Raw genomic sequence first — 18,129 nt, forward strand, 5'->3', positions numbered from 1 at the left:
TATCGCGAAAATTCGCCCGATAATCGTTCCGTGTAAACGTAGCATTAGAGTCTGTACTCCTGAATCATCACAGCCCCACAGGAGCTGCCTGCTCAGCCAGTTAGTGACTGCAGCTGTGCTCCGCCTCACTCACTGTTTGGCTGAGTGGGTGATTTCTGAGTGGGGACATGACTAGAGATGAGTGAACCGGCTGAGGTTCGGGTTCGTATGAACCTGAACTATCAGCTTCTAATTCCCTCTGTCTGCCTGCTCCATGGAGAGCTTCCAGGCGGTCCTCAAGTTTGGATCCACCCTCTCCACAGAGCGGACAGACAGCAGGAATCAGAAGCCAATAGTTCAGGTTAGGGCTGGGCGATTTGGACAAAAAATAAAATCTCGTTTTCTTTTTTTAATTTTGGAAGATTCTCGATTTAAATCTCGATTTTTTTTCTTTTTGCTAAATAAACAGGACATTTTTCTCCCTGCAGCATCAGATACTATTTTATTAACATTTGAAACAACTGTATTGCTTCCCAGTGTAACAGTGCTCCACTTGTGCCCCCTTGTAGTAGACAAGCCCCCTCTGTGTCCCATATAAGTAGTTTTCCCAAATATGTGCCCTATGTACTCTGTGCCCCCATATAGTATAGGAGATCTTCTATGTGCCTCCATCTAGGTAGGGTGTAATAGTGGGGGTATAGTGGATAAGGGGTGTCGTAACTGAGTGGGTATGGGGCAGACTGGGGGGTATGGGGCAGACTGAGGAGGTATGGGGAAGACTGGGGGTCACTGGGGGGTATGGGGCAGACTGAGGAGGTATGGGGAAGACTGGGGGTCACTGAGGGGGTATGGGGCAGACTAGGGGTGACTGAGCGGGTATGGGGCAGACTGAGGAGGTATGGGGCAGCTGACGGGGACTAAGGCAGGCGCGGTAAAGTGTCGGGTCCGGCGCGGTGAGGTGCAGGGCCGGCAGTCAGGAGAGATGTGGTACCGGCGTCTCCAGGCTCTCCACAGAGCCGCGGCTGAGCTGTCCCTGCCCCTTACACGGCAGAGCCGCGCTGACCTGCGTCCGGTTCCCTTCCTGTCACACGTGCAGGTCCCCGGTCTGAGGAGGAGGCAGCACGGACTGCAGAAGAAGGAGATAGCGTCGCTACGGGTCCTGGAGCTCTACAGCGGGCAGCAACGCTATCTCCTTCTGCTGCAGTCCGTGCCGCCTCCTCCTCTGACCGGGGACCTGCGCGTGTGGCAGGAAGGGAACCGGACGCAGGTCAGTGCGCCTCTGCCGTGTAAGGGGCGGGGACAGCTCAGCCGCGGCTCTGTGGAGAGGCTGGAGCCGCCAGTACCACATCTCTCCTGACTGCCGGCCCTGCACCTCACAGCGCCGCCCTGACACTCTCTGGTCCCGACACTTTACCGCGCCGCCCGTCCCTTCACCGCTCGCCCGCAATGATTTTTTATGAAAATCGAATTTACGATTTTCACAAAAAATCAAATCGATTCTAACTTTCTGGGCAAATTATTTGGAATTAATTTAATTAATCGCCCAGCCCTAGTTCAGGTTCATACGAACCCGAACCTCAGCCGGTTCGCTCATCTCTAGACATGACATCACAGATAAGGTGATCAGAGGGGGACCAAAAGCCATGACAATGCACTTTAGCGGCATGGGGACGGGTAAATAGGACTTCTTTATTAAGATCCCACCACCCCCTGTCCTCCCTGGATTTTTTACAGTTGATGAGAATACCCCTTTAATTTCTCTGTCTCTCTATACACACACAGAGCCTGCTGCACACATGCGGGCACAGAGAAAACACCACACTGAGGACAGAGGTTACTGCTACACTACTTATGTCTTCTTCTCCTCCTCCTCTATATTACACAGGATATCTCCATATTACACTGCTGCTCATATACAGTCATCCAGCATCCAGGAAGAGAACAGCACAAATCTTCCCCCACACAATGGACTCTTCCAGCTCAGAAACAAACTGCCAAATAGTGATCACCAACTTTTCCCCCGACCACCCTTATTTAATAGGGCCAGTGCTTTATTAGTTATATATGGAGAAAACTAAATGCATGTGAGAAAGGGTTTTTCTGGTTGTTATAAATAAGCTCCTTAGAAACCTAAAATATATTAATGAAGAACATTTATAAAATTCATATGAAAATTCAAAAGAGAATAATGTGGTGTACTCAACCTAGAGTCTATGGGTGATCTGGTATAGGCCAAGTCTCAAGTGACAAGATTAGGGTATTTGAAAAGGGTAGTAGGCTCTCAAAAGGCAATTGGCGTATGTGAATCAGGATTTGTGTCCAAACAGTGTATGTTCTAATTGGTCAGCACATGATAAATGCCATAAATGTCAAAGTTGCAATCTTAAAATCTAACTTTATATATAAAGAGTAAAAAAGGTACAACATAAATGATACAAAACAGTATATATGTACAAAATAGCAACCGTATAGATTCTTATTGTTGGTGTCTGCATGCTTGGTTAGTTGTAAGTATTAGGTTTCCATATTATTATTTCATCATGCAGTAATGAATCATATAAATTAAAACATATGAAATATAACATATGAAATAAAAATAAACATTGCCACTGTTGAGGGTAAAAACATTTTTATTTCATATGTTAGATTTTAAGATTGCAACTTTAACATTTATGGCATTTATCAAGTGCTGACCAATAAGAATATACACTGTTGGGACACAAATCCTAATTCACATACGCCAATTGCCTATTGAGAGCCTACCACCCTTTTCTAATACCCTCATATGAAAATTCAATTATAAAATTTTGAAAGAATTTTTTAAAGCTGGAGTCAATAATTTTTTTCCGACTGCAGACAAAACTAGCTCCAGCTCCAGATCGCTGGCTTCCACTATGGTGGAATTGACCTGGATAGACATTATATAGATGGCAGCTTAAAAGAACGGTCAGCACGATACCACACGGCTCCTGTAGAAAGTGTCACAGGGGGACACGTGTGGGCCGGACCCAAAATCCCTCTAGCCATCAGGGCAGTCAGATGGTTGTCATGTGAGAAGAGCTCAGCAATTCTCTTATTCTTCCTATTTCTGGGATGTATAGTTAACAAACAACTATCCATGGCTTCCACAGTGGGTGTCAAGCCTTTCCTACACCCCTGAATAACATAACTGCCTAGAATGGCAGCAATTTAGCCCCGGATGTAAAGAGACAAGCACTGGAAGCTGTAATGGCAGTAATATTCATAGTTACCCAGAGCTTCTCCTAATATTTTCAGCAGTTTTACATATAGTTCCACTGTGAGGATATGATAATAGGTGGATTTGTTGCACAAATTTCTGACCACATATCTGTATGGGGTACCTTAAAGGGAACCTGTCACCCCCCCTTGTCGGGGTGACACCCGCCCGACCCCCCGATGGAGCACCACATACTTACCGCTTCCCCGAATCTCTGATGAGCACGCGCACGGCTTCCGACGGCGATATCGCGGGAGCGGGTCCAGGAGCGGGACTTCGGGGAAGCGGTAAGTATATGGTGGAGGGGGGTCGGGCGCGCGCGTCACCCCAGCACGGTGGGTGACAGGTTTTTATTTAATGGAAAGTGCATTCATTTCTGCAAACCGAATTGAGATGAATTGGACAGTGGCAGAAAACATTGCCACATGTGAATATAGCCTAATGGGAAACAGAGGACAGGTAAAGGTTTCTTATCTCCAGCAGTACCCTTGTGTTTAGACTGGACATATACCAACATGTTAGGCCTAGTTTACATACAGTACATCCGGCGGCGTTTTCCTCTGGTGCAGGAGAAAAGCACCCGAGGGAAAACCATCTCTGTGTTTTCAATGGGACTGTTCGGATGATGCGTTCTCACATTAGTACCGCCGGTCTGACCGCACGAAAGAACGCTGCTTGCAGTGTCCTGACGTGCGGTCAGCTCCCTCATCCATTAAAGTCAATGGAGCTCCTGCATTTTAAGAAGAGATGTCCCTGCCCCCCCCCCATTAACCCTTGTGACCCTGGCCCTTCAGTAGAGTGGCCCCTGGCAGGAGCGGCAGCCCCCCAGTTCCTCTGTACAGGTGCAGCACCCTTTAGGACGGGGGTAGGGAACCTTGGCTCTCCACCTGCTGCAAAACTCTAATCATGTCTGGGATATCCAGGCATGATGGGAGTTGTAGTTTTGCAACAGCTGGAAAGCCAAGGTTCACTATCGCTGCTATAGGAGATGTCCCCATGTATTGCTGCCCACAGTAGAGGGCTCCCGTGTGCGGCTGCCCACTATATAGATGGCCCACTGTAATGCCTTAGAGCAGGGGTGGGGAACCTTTTCTGTGTCGAGGGCCATTCGGGCATTAATAAAATCATTCAAGGGCCGCACTCATTGTTATACTGTGCGCAGCAGCGGGGTTACGTGGGTGCGAAGGACTCTGGGCAAGGCAAAGTATTGTTACCCTAGTGCCCCAGCTATTGTGGTTAACCCTTTGTGATGCATTTGTACCTAATGTGAATCCTTAGTGATGCCCGGTAGCCAGAGTTAACCCCCAGTGATGCCTCTGGTAGCTGTAGTTAACCCCTTATTGATGTCCCTTGTAGTCTAGTTAACCCCCCAGTGATACCCTGTTAGTCATTGTTAACCCCCAGTGATGTCCCTGGTAGTCATTGTTAACCCCCATGTGATGCCCCTGCCAGTCATTGTTAACCCCCCAATGATGCCCCTGCCAGTCATTGTTAACCCCCTGTGATGCCCCTGGTAGCTATAGTGAGTCTATCTAACCCCCCAGTCATGTCCCTGGTAATGTACCTAGCCCCCAGTGTCGGTCCCAAATAAAAAAATAAACATCGCACTCACGTTTCCTCCGCTCCCCCACTGCCCAGGTCCTCCTCTCTCCCCTCTAGCCTGTGCCCGTCTTCTACTGCGGGCAGCGCGCGATGAAATGACGTCATCGCGTGCGGCCCTGCAGGAGATAGAAGATGTGCGCCGCTCTGGTGGGGAAGGAGCCGGCACAGACAGCATCCTCCTGTCTCTGGCAGCCGTCACAGAGGATGCTGTGTATGGGGGCTCCTTCCCCACCAGAGTGGCGCACATCACAGGAGAGCCGCGGACCGCATTAGGTGGTCTCAGGGACCGGATGCGGCCCAGCGGGCCGGAGGTTCCCCACCGCTCCCATAGAGGAAAAAACTGACGACAACTGATGGAATAAACGTATGGCAACTAATATTAAAGGGAACCTGTCACCCCCCCGTGCCAGGGTGACAGGCTCCCGACCCCCCACTACAGCCCCCTATACTCACCTGATCCCGCTTCTGGATCTGGTCGGATCACTGAGATCTCAGCCGCTGCAGCCAGGAGTGCGCGCTGAGAGATGAGTCCAACGCTCATAGACAATGACAGAGCGCTGGACTCTCCGTCATTCTCTATGAGTGTTGGACTCATCTCTCAGTGCGCGCCGGGTCCCGACCGGATCCAGAAGCGGGACCAGGTGAGTATAGGGGGCTGTAGCGGGGGGGGGTCGGGAGCCTGTCACCCCGGCACAGGGGTGACAGGTTCCCTTTAACTGATGGCAACTGCCAGTTTTTACTGAAAAAAGTAAAGAAAACCGGATGACAACTGATGCTTTTTTGGCATCAGTTGTGGTCAATATCTTACAAAAAAACTGAAACAGATGCAACTTATAAATGTAAATGAGGCCTTATATCCAGTGACATACAGGCTGATACTGTGATGTGACCTAGATGGCTGCAGCTTGGACAGTTTATTCTTATTACAGACCAAGGGTTAGTGCAGGTCCCCTATATATGTGTACATGGTATCAGCAGGACAGACAGCCCCCACTGACTACTAGCTGTACAGGACCATAAGCAGTAAAGTGCGGGTTGCCATGGCAACCAGTTAGCGTTAAACCGTCCTTGTATGGCTCCAACATGAATATAACAGACTCTATACATAGGAGTATCTCCGGCACAGACAGACAGACATGGGAAGCAATGAGCCAGGGAGGCAGCACACAGCTCTGAGTCCAGTATAATGACCAAGCACACACACAGTCCTGCTGACAGACTGATCCCAGCCTGACAAGTGCGGGACTGACAGAGCATGGTGCGGCCCGCATTACCTTCCCCCTTGCCGAGTATCCGGCAGCACAGATTCTGCAGCAGCACGTTCGGTGACTTCTGGTCCGGGGTCGCCATAGCGGAGGCTGCCGGTCACCGCGCTCCTTCCGGGGTTGCTATTTTGACGGAGCTCGCCCGTTAACGGTCACTGCAGAGGCGCCATTTTAACAGAACCCGCCGAAAGCCGCTGTCAGTTCCCACAATGCCCCTCTCTGTGTTTGTGGTGACAGCAGCGGCGGGGGCAGGAGCGGGGTAACGGTAATGTGCTCCCCGTGTACCCTGCACTATAGTTCCGCTCTCTCCTTGCAGGGTCGGGTAGTATAGCGGCTGCACGGTAGAGAGCCATTGCCGGGGAATCCTAATGCGTATAGTATCCTGACCATAATAGACGGCAGGATATTAACCTAAACACATAGCTGTCTTAGGAGATGGTGGTGATGCATGGAGTGGATGTGTATGCAGAGGACGAGAGGCTGTTTGGACTGCGAGTTAAACAATTGTCACTTTTGCATTCTGGGTTTTTTCCTCCTCACCTTCTAAGACCTATAACTTTCATTTTTCCACCTACAGGGCCATGTTGGGGCTTGTTTGTTTTCAGGAACAGGTCTACTTTGTAGTGGCATCTTTCAATCTGCCATAAAATGAATGACGGAACCCCAAAATATCATTTATGGGGGCAATTTGGGTCAAAAAAAGCAATTTCACAAATTGCGCTGCAATCTATTCCAATTCCTGAGGTTGTTAGGCTGGAGTGTACTACCTGCCTGGCTGAGCAATTTTTTTATATGCTCTCTAGGTCCCAACTAGTCCCATCTCTGTTATTGCCTATATAACACCTAAGCTCTGGATACAGTAGTCTAAACATGCCATGCCCAAGGGTCATTGTGCGTTGATGCCAGCAGCGTGTCCTCGCTTTGGACTCCTGCTCTGTAATCAGCGTAGTGGTAGCAATGATGGTATATAGTTAGAGTAGTGGCAGCAGCGATTAAAGCCGGTGCATGGTTTCTAACAATAAGATGTTTACAGGGCCCCAATTTTGATCTTTGCTAAACAAGCAGATATTTGACTCCCCTGGTCTTGGGGTGTATAGTTGTAACCAGACACGTTTTGAAGTCTAAAATATACCCTTTCTTCAGTGGCATTATTTATCAGTATGTGAGTCAGTAGGTAGAGGATTATACTTTTATCACAGTCAAATGGTTCACATAGTTCATCGTTTTGGGGCTGATAGGAAACCCTGGACTGGGTTAGACACATTTTAATAAAAAACATATTAATAAAGAAACATAGTGGGGTTGCCCCATGGATGAAACATAACAGGTAATATTAATCTTAAAAACAAAAACAATAATCATGAAAATAAAAGGATAATGGTAGAGGTAAAAGAAATAGGAGCATAATCATGGAGATTGATTTCAATATATTATTCAATTATGTAAGATGTAAGACATGGGTGAATGTGCAGATATGTACAGGATTAGCCACAGGGACTAATATATTTCCTAAATACTATCATGTTTTAATACTAAATGCTTATATACCCAGTGAACACTAATAGGTGCATATCTTCACATTCACCCATGTTCCCACTAGTGTCTCCATTTTATCTGATGCATTTAAAATCTAGTTTTTGATACTCTTGTACACTTGTGATGTATATTGTATATTGTATAGTCTTCTATTTTACATTATGACCAAAATATTCAATTTCCATGATTATCCTTCTATTTCTTTTATCTCTATGATTATCCTTTTATTTTCATGATTAGAGATGAGAGAGGTTACAGTAGGAACAAAGCAAAGCGCTTTATTTTTTTTATCTACATCAGGCTCATCAGGCTGCGGGCTTGGAAGTCTGCTCCTCTCTGGGTGCTGGGAAAAGATAGATCCAGTCCTGGAAAAGTGGGAGAAGTTGTAACGGTTTTTTTTCCAAGTGTTTTTGGTGTCAAATTTAGCAAATAAACCAAAGGACCCAAACCTATCTGTGTGTCTAAAACTGTTCTAATAAGTGTGCTAACTTGTGACCAATATCCTTGGATGTTTAGGCAAGTCCAAAAGATATGATAAAGAGACCCAAACACGAGAACTTCTCCAACAGGTGGGTGAAACCGAGCTATTCAGTTTTTTCAGTAACTCAGGGGTATGATACAAATGCATAAGAAGCTTATAATGAGTCTCTGAGTAGCTGGTACATATTGAGGAAGTTCTCTTCCAGATGATCTGCCAAGCCTCTGAGGACACCAGTCTAGACCTGTGCTTCTCAATTCCAGTCCTTAGGCCTCACAAACAGGTCATGTTGGGGGCGGAGCGAACCACCGATGTGAGCAGACGTGTGTGTGAGGAGCTCCGTCCACACAGCCAGCTAAAAAGGCCTATAACCTGCCCTGCCTGCCGATTCCCCTTATGGGGAAGACCTCTAAGGGGACCCCGCAACCACCCGGACCTGTCTGCCGCCCAAAATCGGGCAACCGGACAATTGACTGGTACCTGCTCCCTGATCCGGCTGTGCCCCGGCGCTCCCCGCCGCATCTGAGGAGGCCCCGCCGTCGCCTGGTCCCAAACCGTCACCGGACCTCTGATCCTGGGCGCCCTGCTACTCCTGTGTGTGACTCTGCGGATTCTCCCCTGCACGCTCTGGTGGTGACCGCCGCAACCCCGGCCGCGGACCGGGCCGAAGAGACTGCAGGGAGTGGAGGACGGGCGCCATCTTGCCCCCACAGCGTCGTGACGCCTAGCTCCCTGGAGGACCGCAGCCTACCGCGGGGAGATCACCGGCAACCCCCAGACACTCGCTCACCTGTGGCTGGCCCGGAGGGGCAAGGATCGGTCGGTGCCTCGTCGCCACCTCGGAGAGCCTCCAGCCCCAGCGGGGAAACAGTGAGTGTGGGAGAAGCAGGGCGGGAAGAGAGGCGGGCGCCATCTTGCCTGGGGCCTACTGCCGGGCACAGCTCCCCGACACAAAGCACGTGGCCACCTGCTTTAACCCCTGCCGCCCATACTCCTACCCTGCCCCCCTGTGGTCCTGCGGCTTCCCCCCCTGCAACACCCCCTGAATGTGTGGCTTCCCCTGAGTGTGTGGCTTCCTATTCCTGCTCCAGATTGGACTTGCTGAGGGGCCCCCAGGATCTTTTTAGTGGCACCTTTCTCCCTGAGCCCTTTCCCAGAGATCCCACATTGCGGGATACCGAGATGTCTGCAGCCCCCAAACCCCCAAGGGGGGACAAAACTAGGGCGCAGAGGGCCTCACAGACTCCCCATAAACAAAAGGACAAGGCTAGAGGAGAAGTCCCGCAACTTGACCTTTGGCCCCGACAGGGGGACTCGGACTCTGACTCTTCCCACCCTGATCTACAAACTCAGGGGGGCATGCAAAAGCTGCTTTCTCAATTGCCCACTAAAAGTGACTTTAACGCTCTCATTACTAAAGTACAAGATGCTTGCAGGGTGGAAATCTCCGGATTGCGGAAAGATCTCCAGCACATTACTTCCAGAGTTGAGACATTAGAGGAAGAGCATGATCAATCTCGCTCCTATGTGGCCCAACTGAGGGATACTGTCGATCACCAATCCACAGCACTAAATAATATGCAACGCCATCTGGAAGATCTTGATAATCGAGGAAGGCGTAATAATATCAGGGTGCGGGGCCTTCCTGAAGCTACTCAAGATGAGGACCTACAGGACACATTGGAAGCCATCTTCAACGGCATTTTAGGAGAGCAGTCCTCACATAAAATCAAATTGGATAGAGCTCATAGGGCTTTGAAGCCAAAGTCTACCTCTGGCACCCCACGAGATGTCATTTGCTGCATACATGACTTTGCCCTAAAAGAGCGGATCATGCAAAAATCCCGGCAGCTCAAAGACTTTGATTTTGATGGCGCACTTATACAACTTTACCCCGACCTTTCCTGGGTGACCCTGCAAAAGCGACGCTGCCTGCGCCCGCTCCTAGCCATCCTTCGTGAGCGACAGATTAATTATCGCTGGAACTTTCCGTTTGCATTGGTGGCACGCAGAGATGGAAGATCAGCCACCCTCAGGGATTTGGGGGATCTGGAGTCCTTTTGCACCTCACTAGAGATCCCAGTGCCACAGATAGAGGATTGGACTCTTTCTTCCCCCCCCCCTCCCCCAGCTACGGTGTGGCAGCAGGTGGCTCAGAAACGCCGTAGATCGAAGTCTCACACTCCCTCCTCTTCCCTCCAAGGCTCTCCAGACCACCCACCTTAGTTGAACTTTGAAGTGGCTACCTTTATGATTGATGGCAGGCCTACTTATGCATAAGTCTTACATAGGCCTTCTCTACCAGTATATCTTTTGCTTTATTACTGTGTGGACGGAGTCCACGGTTTAATTGTCATATCACCTTACTCAGTTTTGCTTCTTGTTGGTTTTTCTGTATCCCCCTTGGGGTTTTTTTCAGTCTTCCTCTACCTTTGCTAGGTTTGGAAGATTTTAGTGGTCCCACACCATTTTAGGTGTGTTACCCCTACCTACCGGTTTTGCTGTAGGTTTTTGGTCTAGTGCCATTGGTTCATTTGCTATGTTGTGCATGTTTTTGTTTGTTTTCTTGTGGCGTCTATGTCTCTTCCTTTTCCTCTTGTTTCTTCCCCCCCCTGCACAGGTGTTCCTCACTGTGGATCCTTCTAAGTTGCTTCTGGTGCCGATTATTGGGCGTAAGTTGATCCCTACCCTGTTGTTCCCGCTACTTACACTACTGGGTAAGTTGGATAATCAGCATTTTTTAATTAGTTTTGGATCTTATGGCTAAGCTAGTATCTCTGAATGTTAGGGGGCTTAACTCTAACTCTAAAAGACGCCTCCTCCTACAAGAGCTTCGCACCCTCCATGCAGATATAGCATTCATCCAAGAGACTCACTTCGACTCTTCTGCTAATTTTAATTTTGCTAGACATCACTACCCAGTGGTATACTCTGCCTCTAAGGGCTGTAAACGGGCAGGAGTGGCTATCCTTGTCTCACGCAATTGTCCTCTTCAAGTCACAGCTGCATTTTCCGACCCAGGGGGAAGATATGTTATTGTAGAAGGCACACTACAAGGTAGGCCTGTAACCCTCTGTAACCTTTATGCCCCTAATAGGCTCCAAATCCCCTTCCTCAGGAGGGTGCTTAAGCGCCTGGCCAAGTCTTCCCCTGCCCCCCTTGTTGTGGGAGGGGACTTTAACCTGCCCTTCTCGGAGCGGGCTGATAGGCACTCCATGCTGGGTCACCCGCCGACTTCGGAACAGGGACGGCTCTCCACGGAGTTCCGGAAACTGATTCGGTTATATGGCCTGTATGATCTATGGCGCATAGGACACCCTACCGAGGCCACCTATTCTTTCTTTTCTCACCCTCGCAATACACATACGCGCATTGACTACTTTTTTGGGAATGTACCTGTGGTGCGGCTACTTTAAGACTCAGATATAGGCCCGATTTCGTGGTCTGATCATGGCCCGGTGATTGTCACCGTAGCTTCACTCCTTACCCCCACTCGCCAATGTCATTGGAGACTCAATGAATCCCTATTGAAACATCAGATTTCCCGAGACTCCATTAAGAGCTGCCTAACTTCCTATTTCCTAGAAAATGAAGGCTCTGTGTCCTCACAGACTGTTCTCTGGGAGGCACACAAAGCTGTAATTCGTGGCCATTGTATAGCGCTTAGTGCCAGGCACAAGAGGGATCGACAGGCACAGATGGTTGATACTACCAAAAAAATTAAAGATCTGGAAGCGGCTCTAATAGCCAGACCCTCAGTGACTGTCCTGCGCAAACTGATAGCGGCGCGAGCTCTCCTTCGGGACCTGGCTATGCATAAAGTAGAGCGCTTGCTCCTTTATTCGAAGCAACGGTTCTATGAGAAGGGAAATAAGGCCCACACCCTGCTGGCGCGCATGCTTACGGAGCGCACGGCTGCCCAGTCTCCACAAGCGCTGCGGGACCATAATGGTTCACTTAAATTTCATCCCTCGGACACCGCAGCTATTCTAACTGATTATTTTTCCAAGCTTTATTCTCTCCCATCTTCTCTGCCCTCAGACCCTGAAGCCAGGGCGCGAAAGATTGGAGATTTCCTGGCTCAATGCCACCTGCCTAGACTCCCTGTAGATGCGCTTGCTGACCTTAACTCCCCTATTACATCTGAAGAGTTGGAGGAGGTCTTGAAGACCCTGCCTCCGGGCAAATCACCGGGCCCTGATGGTTTCACGTACCTGTACTACAAGGTTTATTCAGCTGACCTAGTCCCGCGCCTGGTCTCTCTTTTTAACTCTTTTCTTGACGGCTCCCCCATACCGCCCACCATGCTGCACTCCCTCATTACTCTGCTCCCTAAACCAGACAAAGATCCGCAGGACTGCGCCAGTTATCGGCCTATAGCACTGCTAAACGCCGACCTGAAGTTGTTTACTAAAATCTTGGCTAATCGCCTCAGTTATTGGCTTCCTACTCTAGTGGATGCTGATCAGGTGGGCTTTGTTCTGGGGCGACAGGGAGCAGACAATACGCGGAGAGCAGTGGACATAGTAGACGCGGTTAATTTGCAATCGGACCAGGCCTTGTTACTCAGCCTTGACGCTGAAAAGGCGTTTGATCGCCTCGGTTGGCCCTTTCTTTTTGAGACCCTACGGCATTTTGGTTTTGCGGGACCTTTTTTGACTGCCATTAAAAACCTATACTCTGGACCAACTGCATCTATTAAATCTGCTCATCACCAATCCAAGACATTTTCTCTCTCCAATGGAACCCGCCAGGGCTGCCCTTTATCTCCATTGCTGTTTGTTCTTTGTATAGAACCCCTGGCGGCGGCCATTAGAGACAATGGGAATATTACTGGAGTGAACATTCGAGGGAAAGAATTTAAAATTATGTTATTTGCGGACGATGTCCTCCTTACACTGACTAACCTACATACTACCATCCCGATCTTACAAGACCTGTTGGACTCCTTTGGTTTAGTGTCTGGCTATAAAGTGAATACGTCTAAGACAGAAGCTTTGCCCCTCAACCTACCTGATCCAATCTTTCGAACTTTATGTTCTAATTTCAAGTATAAGTGGTCCTCCACCTCCATACGGTATTTGGGCATTCGCTTGACACCCTCCTATAACTCACTTTATTCTGCTAACTATCCCAATTTGTTTAAAGAAATTAGAGTGTTACTCACTAAATGGAAAGGCCATTATATCTCTCTTCTGGGTCGCATTGCAGCAGTTAAGATGACCATTTTACCTAAACTTTTATACTTTTTTGAAACCCTCCCTGTTAAAGTGCCTATGCGTGAACTTAAATCTCTCCAAACTGCCCTTTTCAAATTTATATGGAATGATAAACGTCATAGAATACCTAAATCGGTTATGATGTCCAGCAAATCTCAAGGAGGTATGGCAGTACCGAACCTATTGCATTACTATTGGGCCGCTCATCTACGGCCTGTCGCCTCTTGGTCCAGATATCACGCTTATAACAAATGGGCGGAAATTGAGAAGAGATGGTTGGCCCCCATGCACCCCAACTCTCTCTTGTGGCACCACACTCCCCCCTCCCCTGTCTCCACACGCCTACTAGGTCCTATTGCATTTACTAGATGTATCTGGTCTACTTGCACCTCAAAATTTCGGCTTGTGTCTCCTGCCCCTCCGCTCATCTCATTTCTACTTCATCCATCTTTTGCCCCCGGGCTGGAATCAAGTGTTGTGCGTGTTTGGGGAGGCAGGAGACTCTTTCAATTTGCTGATGTGGTTAACCCGGTTACCCGTACGCTGTTACCCTTTGAGGAACTAGCTGACAAACACAACATACCCTCTTCTGAAAGGTATACTTATTTGCAGCTACAACATTATATGAGGGGGTGTTTGGGCACCACCACAGTTTCTAGGCCAACAGCGTTCGAGCAGCGGATTAGAAATAGCCCATCGGCCAAAGGTCTGATCTCGGATATCTACGGAATTCTGGGTTCCCCGTTAGACGACACCCCAACTCGTCACAAGTATATGGATAAATGGGAAGTGGCTTTGGGGCGGGTGATATCTCCGGAGTGTTGGAGCATTATTTGGGACCGGGCCGCCTCTTCCTCTATTTGCGTGACTTACAAGGAGACACAATATAAGCTACTAATGGCCTGGTATCATACCCCTGAGCTCTTGCACAAACTGAATGGGACTATCTCCCCTATGTGTTGGAGGTGTCTACAATCCACAGGTTCTCTATATCACATCTTTTGGACTTGTCCGGTTGTTAAATCTTACTGGGCAAATTTTTGCAACGCTTTCTCTACTATTTTTGCACACCCTATCCCTTGCGACCCAGTAGTGTGCCTACTAAACTTGATTCCTAAAACGTTTGGCAAAAAACCTACCAAACTCTTACTAAATTTATTGACCGCGGCCAAAACTTTAATCGCACGGCACTGGAAGCAACAGACCCTCCCTCCTTTCACAGATTTGGTGTCCAGAATTAAAGAGATACGCTCCTTGGAACACCTTACGGCCTCCCTACATGAAAAGATAGAAGTCTTTGATCAGGTGTGGTGTCCGTGGGATGCTTATTCTTCCACACAGGGTTACACTTGATGAGCGACCACCTGAGCTTCTTTTTCTTCCTTCCCCCCCCCCCCCCTCCCCCCCCCCCATTTCCTGGTATGTCTCCCCTAGTTTTGTTTGTCTGTCAGTCTTGTCTTGTGGTGTGTGAAGCGGAACTCTAAAGATTATTGCACTCTTTATTTCTCCTATTGTACTTTTCAATGGAAGATGATGTTTTGCCTTTGTAACTCTATGCTGGATTACCTTGTCACACGTGGCATGTTTTTATTAGCATTGTCCGCATTGGTGTATTACTGTGTTATAAAATGTTTTAAAACTCTCAATAAAAATACATTTATAAAAAAAAAACAGGTCATGTTTGAGGATTTCCTTAGTATTTCACAGGTGATATAATTATACTCAGTGCATCAGGTATTCTCACAGGTGTTCTTTGTATGGGAAATCCTCAAAACATGACCTGTTGGTGAGGCCTGAGGACTGGTATTGAGAAGTAGTGGTCTAGACAACACAGCCTCCCACCTATCCCTGTAACTATGTCTAATTGGTGAGTCATCGCTACCTGAATTCAGGTAATGGATTGCAAAAACACAGCGTGAACCCAGCCTTACCTGACAGTACTCCGAAGGAGTGAAGGAAGTTGTGTATAAGTAGTTAGGAGCTCAGATGAAGTGAGGAGGACATCATCTGCAAAAAAGCATAATCTTAACTTTCTTACCTTTAAATGTCACATCCTTTATGTCTGGATTATTCCAAATGGCAGACGCCAGGGGCTCTATGCACATAACAAACAGCAAGGGCAACAAAAGGATGTGTGCCATTACGTAGGGGGAAGTGGTCAGACAGTTGGCAGTTTAACAGCCGCCGTGGGTATAAGCCCTGGATTGCTGTTAAGAAGAAGCCTGTCATACCATACTGCAACATCTCAAACAAAAAGGGCCAGCCCAGATGATCAGATGAAGTCCTTTTCGGCATCTGAACTGAGAAGGAGCATCTGGTCTGACTGCTTTTTGACTACATCTATGTTATCAATTGCCCTTCTTGTATTGTCCGCACCCTGGCGAACCAAGACGAACCCCAACTGGTCTTTGTCAATAACAGAGGAAAGCCAATAACCCAACCTATTTGCCAAAATCTTGGTAAAGAGTTTAAAGTCTGAGTTGCGCAAGGCTATGGGACAATAGTTGGAGCACTTGGTTTAGGTATAAGGGTGATATAGGAATGAAGCATGATGGTGGGTATAAATCCTCTACACGAAGAAATGAGTTAAAAAGGGTAAGAAGTCTAGGGAAGAGTTTGTGGTGGAATGTTTTAGGGTTCATTAAATGTTTTAGGGTTGGGCATGGGGCTGCCAGTTTAAAAGTTGTTTTTTAGGACAATAACAGCATCACCTGCTGAACGGACCCCAGGACAGATCTTGGATTAAAAGCAGCTATCCGAAGGGTTTGGGGGGGGGGGGGGCAGGTGTGGGTACAGTCGCTTTAAGTTAATCCCCAATGGTGCCTCTGGTCCTTATCAAATAAAAAAAAAACATCCTACTTACCTTTCCTTCGTTCCAGTGCTGTCCTGGTCTTTTGCTTTGTCCTCTAAGTCAAAGCAACACAGGTCTTCTTGCTGCCCTAATGTACAGAAGCCAGCATGCATGGTACCCTCCTGTCTAGTGGCCACCGCAGTCAATCTTATACAGTGCGCATCACCAGCCAGACATGCTGCTGGCATCAACGCACAATGACCCTTGGGCATGGCATGTTTAAACTACTGTATCCAGAGCTTACAATAGAGGTGTTATATAGGCAAAAACGGAGATGGGACTAGTTGGGACCTAGAGAGCATATAAAAAATTGCTCAGCCAGGCAGGTAGTACACTCCAGCCTAACAACCTCAGGGATTGGAATAGATTGCAGCGCATAACTGATCCGTAGTACAGCAGTGACTGTAGTGCCCGGGACTCCAACTGCATACGGCAGCAACAGCTAACAATCGATACACTGAGAAATACTTCGACTATAGCGCAAGACCCAATAGGTATTTCAGCTCTGGACAATCTGCACAGACATGCTCCCGCGGACCGCATCAGAGGATCTTAAGGGATGGATGCGGCCTGCAGGCCGGAGGTTACCCACCCCTGATTTAAGCAGTTTCCACATATTTCTGATGCCATTCGTATTATTGCAAAACAAGAATGTTTTTTAATAAGCTGCTCATCTGCTGCCTACAGTATAGTGCAGACTAAGGGTTCCCCTGGTTTTTATCCCCACATGACTGTACAGTATTTGACTATATAGATTTTGCTGCAGGCTGATTTCAAGGTCTCATTTCTCAAAATAGTCATCAGTTGGCAGCAAGATGCATCACCACCAGCAGGCAGGACACAGGTATGAAGAAGGAATGGAAACCTGGTCATAGGACAAAAGGGCTGTGTCTAGTAGCAGGCTAGTAGCTAGAAACCGAAACATGGAGTATAAACTAGGAGTAGACCAGAAAGAGGGGACTGGCAAAGAACAGACCAGGGTTAGAACCAGGTGATGCCAGGAACAGGGCATAGAGGTAAGGCTCAGACAGGAGCAGGAAGTACCAGGAACCTGTGTAACAAAACCAGTAGGTACTAGGGGCAGTGACCAGAAACAGGAATTGTATCAGGAATTGCACTGTAAACTTTATGCTGAGGCCATGAGTGAGATACCTGACTGGGTTTATCTAGCAGGCCTTGATATTATTATGTAGTTTAGCAAGAGAGCCCAGAACCAGAAAGAGTGAACAGGAACTGAGCTGTGCTATGATGACTCTTGGGCAACATTCTGGAAGACCTAGCCTGCTTAAATAGGCCACTGTGATCAAATCGTGTCCAGTTGCCATGCTGACTGGACATCCTTGCCAACAACAACATAATCAGTATATAAGCTATTTAGCGTCATGTTGTAGCAGCGACAGCGCTGGAGTGGAGAGTGCTAAGTACAGCACTGTTTTTGACACCTTAAAGAGTGGTTATTCAGCCTTATAATATTAGATAAGCAGCGGCCTGTTTTCTAGCACCCCCACCAATCAGCTGTTTGAAGGGGCCTATACAATGTGTAACAGCACTCATACATGCACTACCATACTTTTCATAGCAGCAGTGCAAGGTAGTACCTTTGTTCACTTAAATGGGGCATGGTTACACTACCTTGCACCACCACTACTAAAAGTATGGCTATGCAGGTACAAGCACTGGTAATCATTGAAGAGATTAAAGGGAACCAATCACACAAAAATTGACTATAAAGCTAAGGAAACGTGCTGGGAGATCAGCCAGCACGCTTCCTAACCATCCCCCTGTCCCCTCCGTCCCCTGTACATAGAGCCCGCAAAGTTAGTTTATTAGTCTCCCGGGCTCTATGCAAATTACCATGTAAGTAGTCACGGTGGGCGGGCGGCTTCTTCAAGTAGTCACGGTAGGCGGGTGTCTTCTTCAAGTAGTCCGTGTCCTGGGCCGGCTCCAGCGCTGTAATCACG

The 18,129-nt window shown here is 48.1% G+C and overlaps 1 protein-coding gene across 3 annotated transcripts in view; it reads right to left on the bottom strand.

Moving 5' to 3' along the window:
• The window catches only part of TUBGCP3 (tubulin gamma complex component 3), a 69,530-nt gene extending 54,038 nt beyond the window's left edge, over nucleotides 1-15,492 (bottom strand). For 2 of the 3 annotated variants that reach the window (XM_069970776.1, XM_069970775.1), the window contains exon 1: nucleotides 15,356-15,492. In XM_069970776.1, coding sequence (XP_069826877.1) covers nucleotides 15,356-15,458 — 103 coding nt within the window. In that variant the 5' untranslated portion in view covers nucleotides 15,459-15,492. Of the gene's footprint in view, nucleotides 1-6,093; nucleotides 6,356-15,355 lie in introns of those variants that run through there. The other variant, XM_069970777.1, reaches the window with a different exon arrangement.
• Nucleotides 15,493-18,129: the final 2,637 nt, after the last annotated feature.

The sequence above is a fragment of the Dendropsophus ebraccatus genome, chromosome 5 (assembly GCF_027789765.1).
Source record: "Dendropsophus ebraccatus isolate aDenEbr1 chromosome 5, aDenEbr1.pat, whole genome shotgun sequence".
Lineage (NCBI taxonomy): Eukaryota > Metazoa > Chordata > Amphibia > Anura > Hylidae > Dendropsophus > Dendropsophus ebraccatus.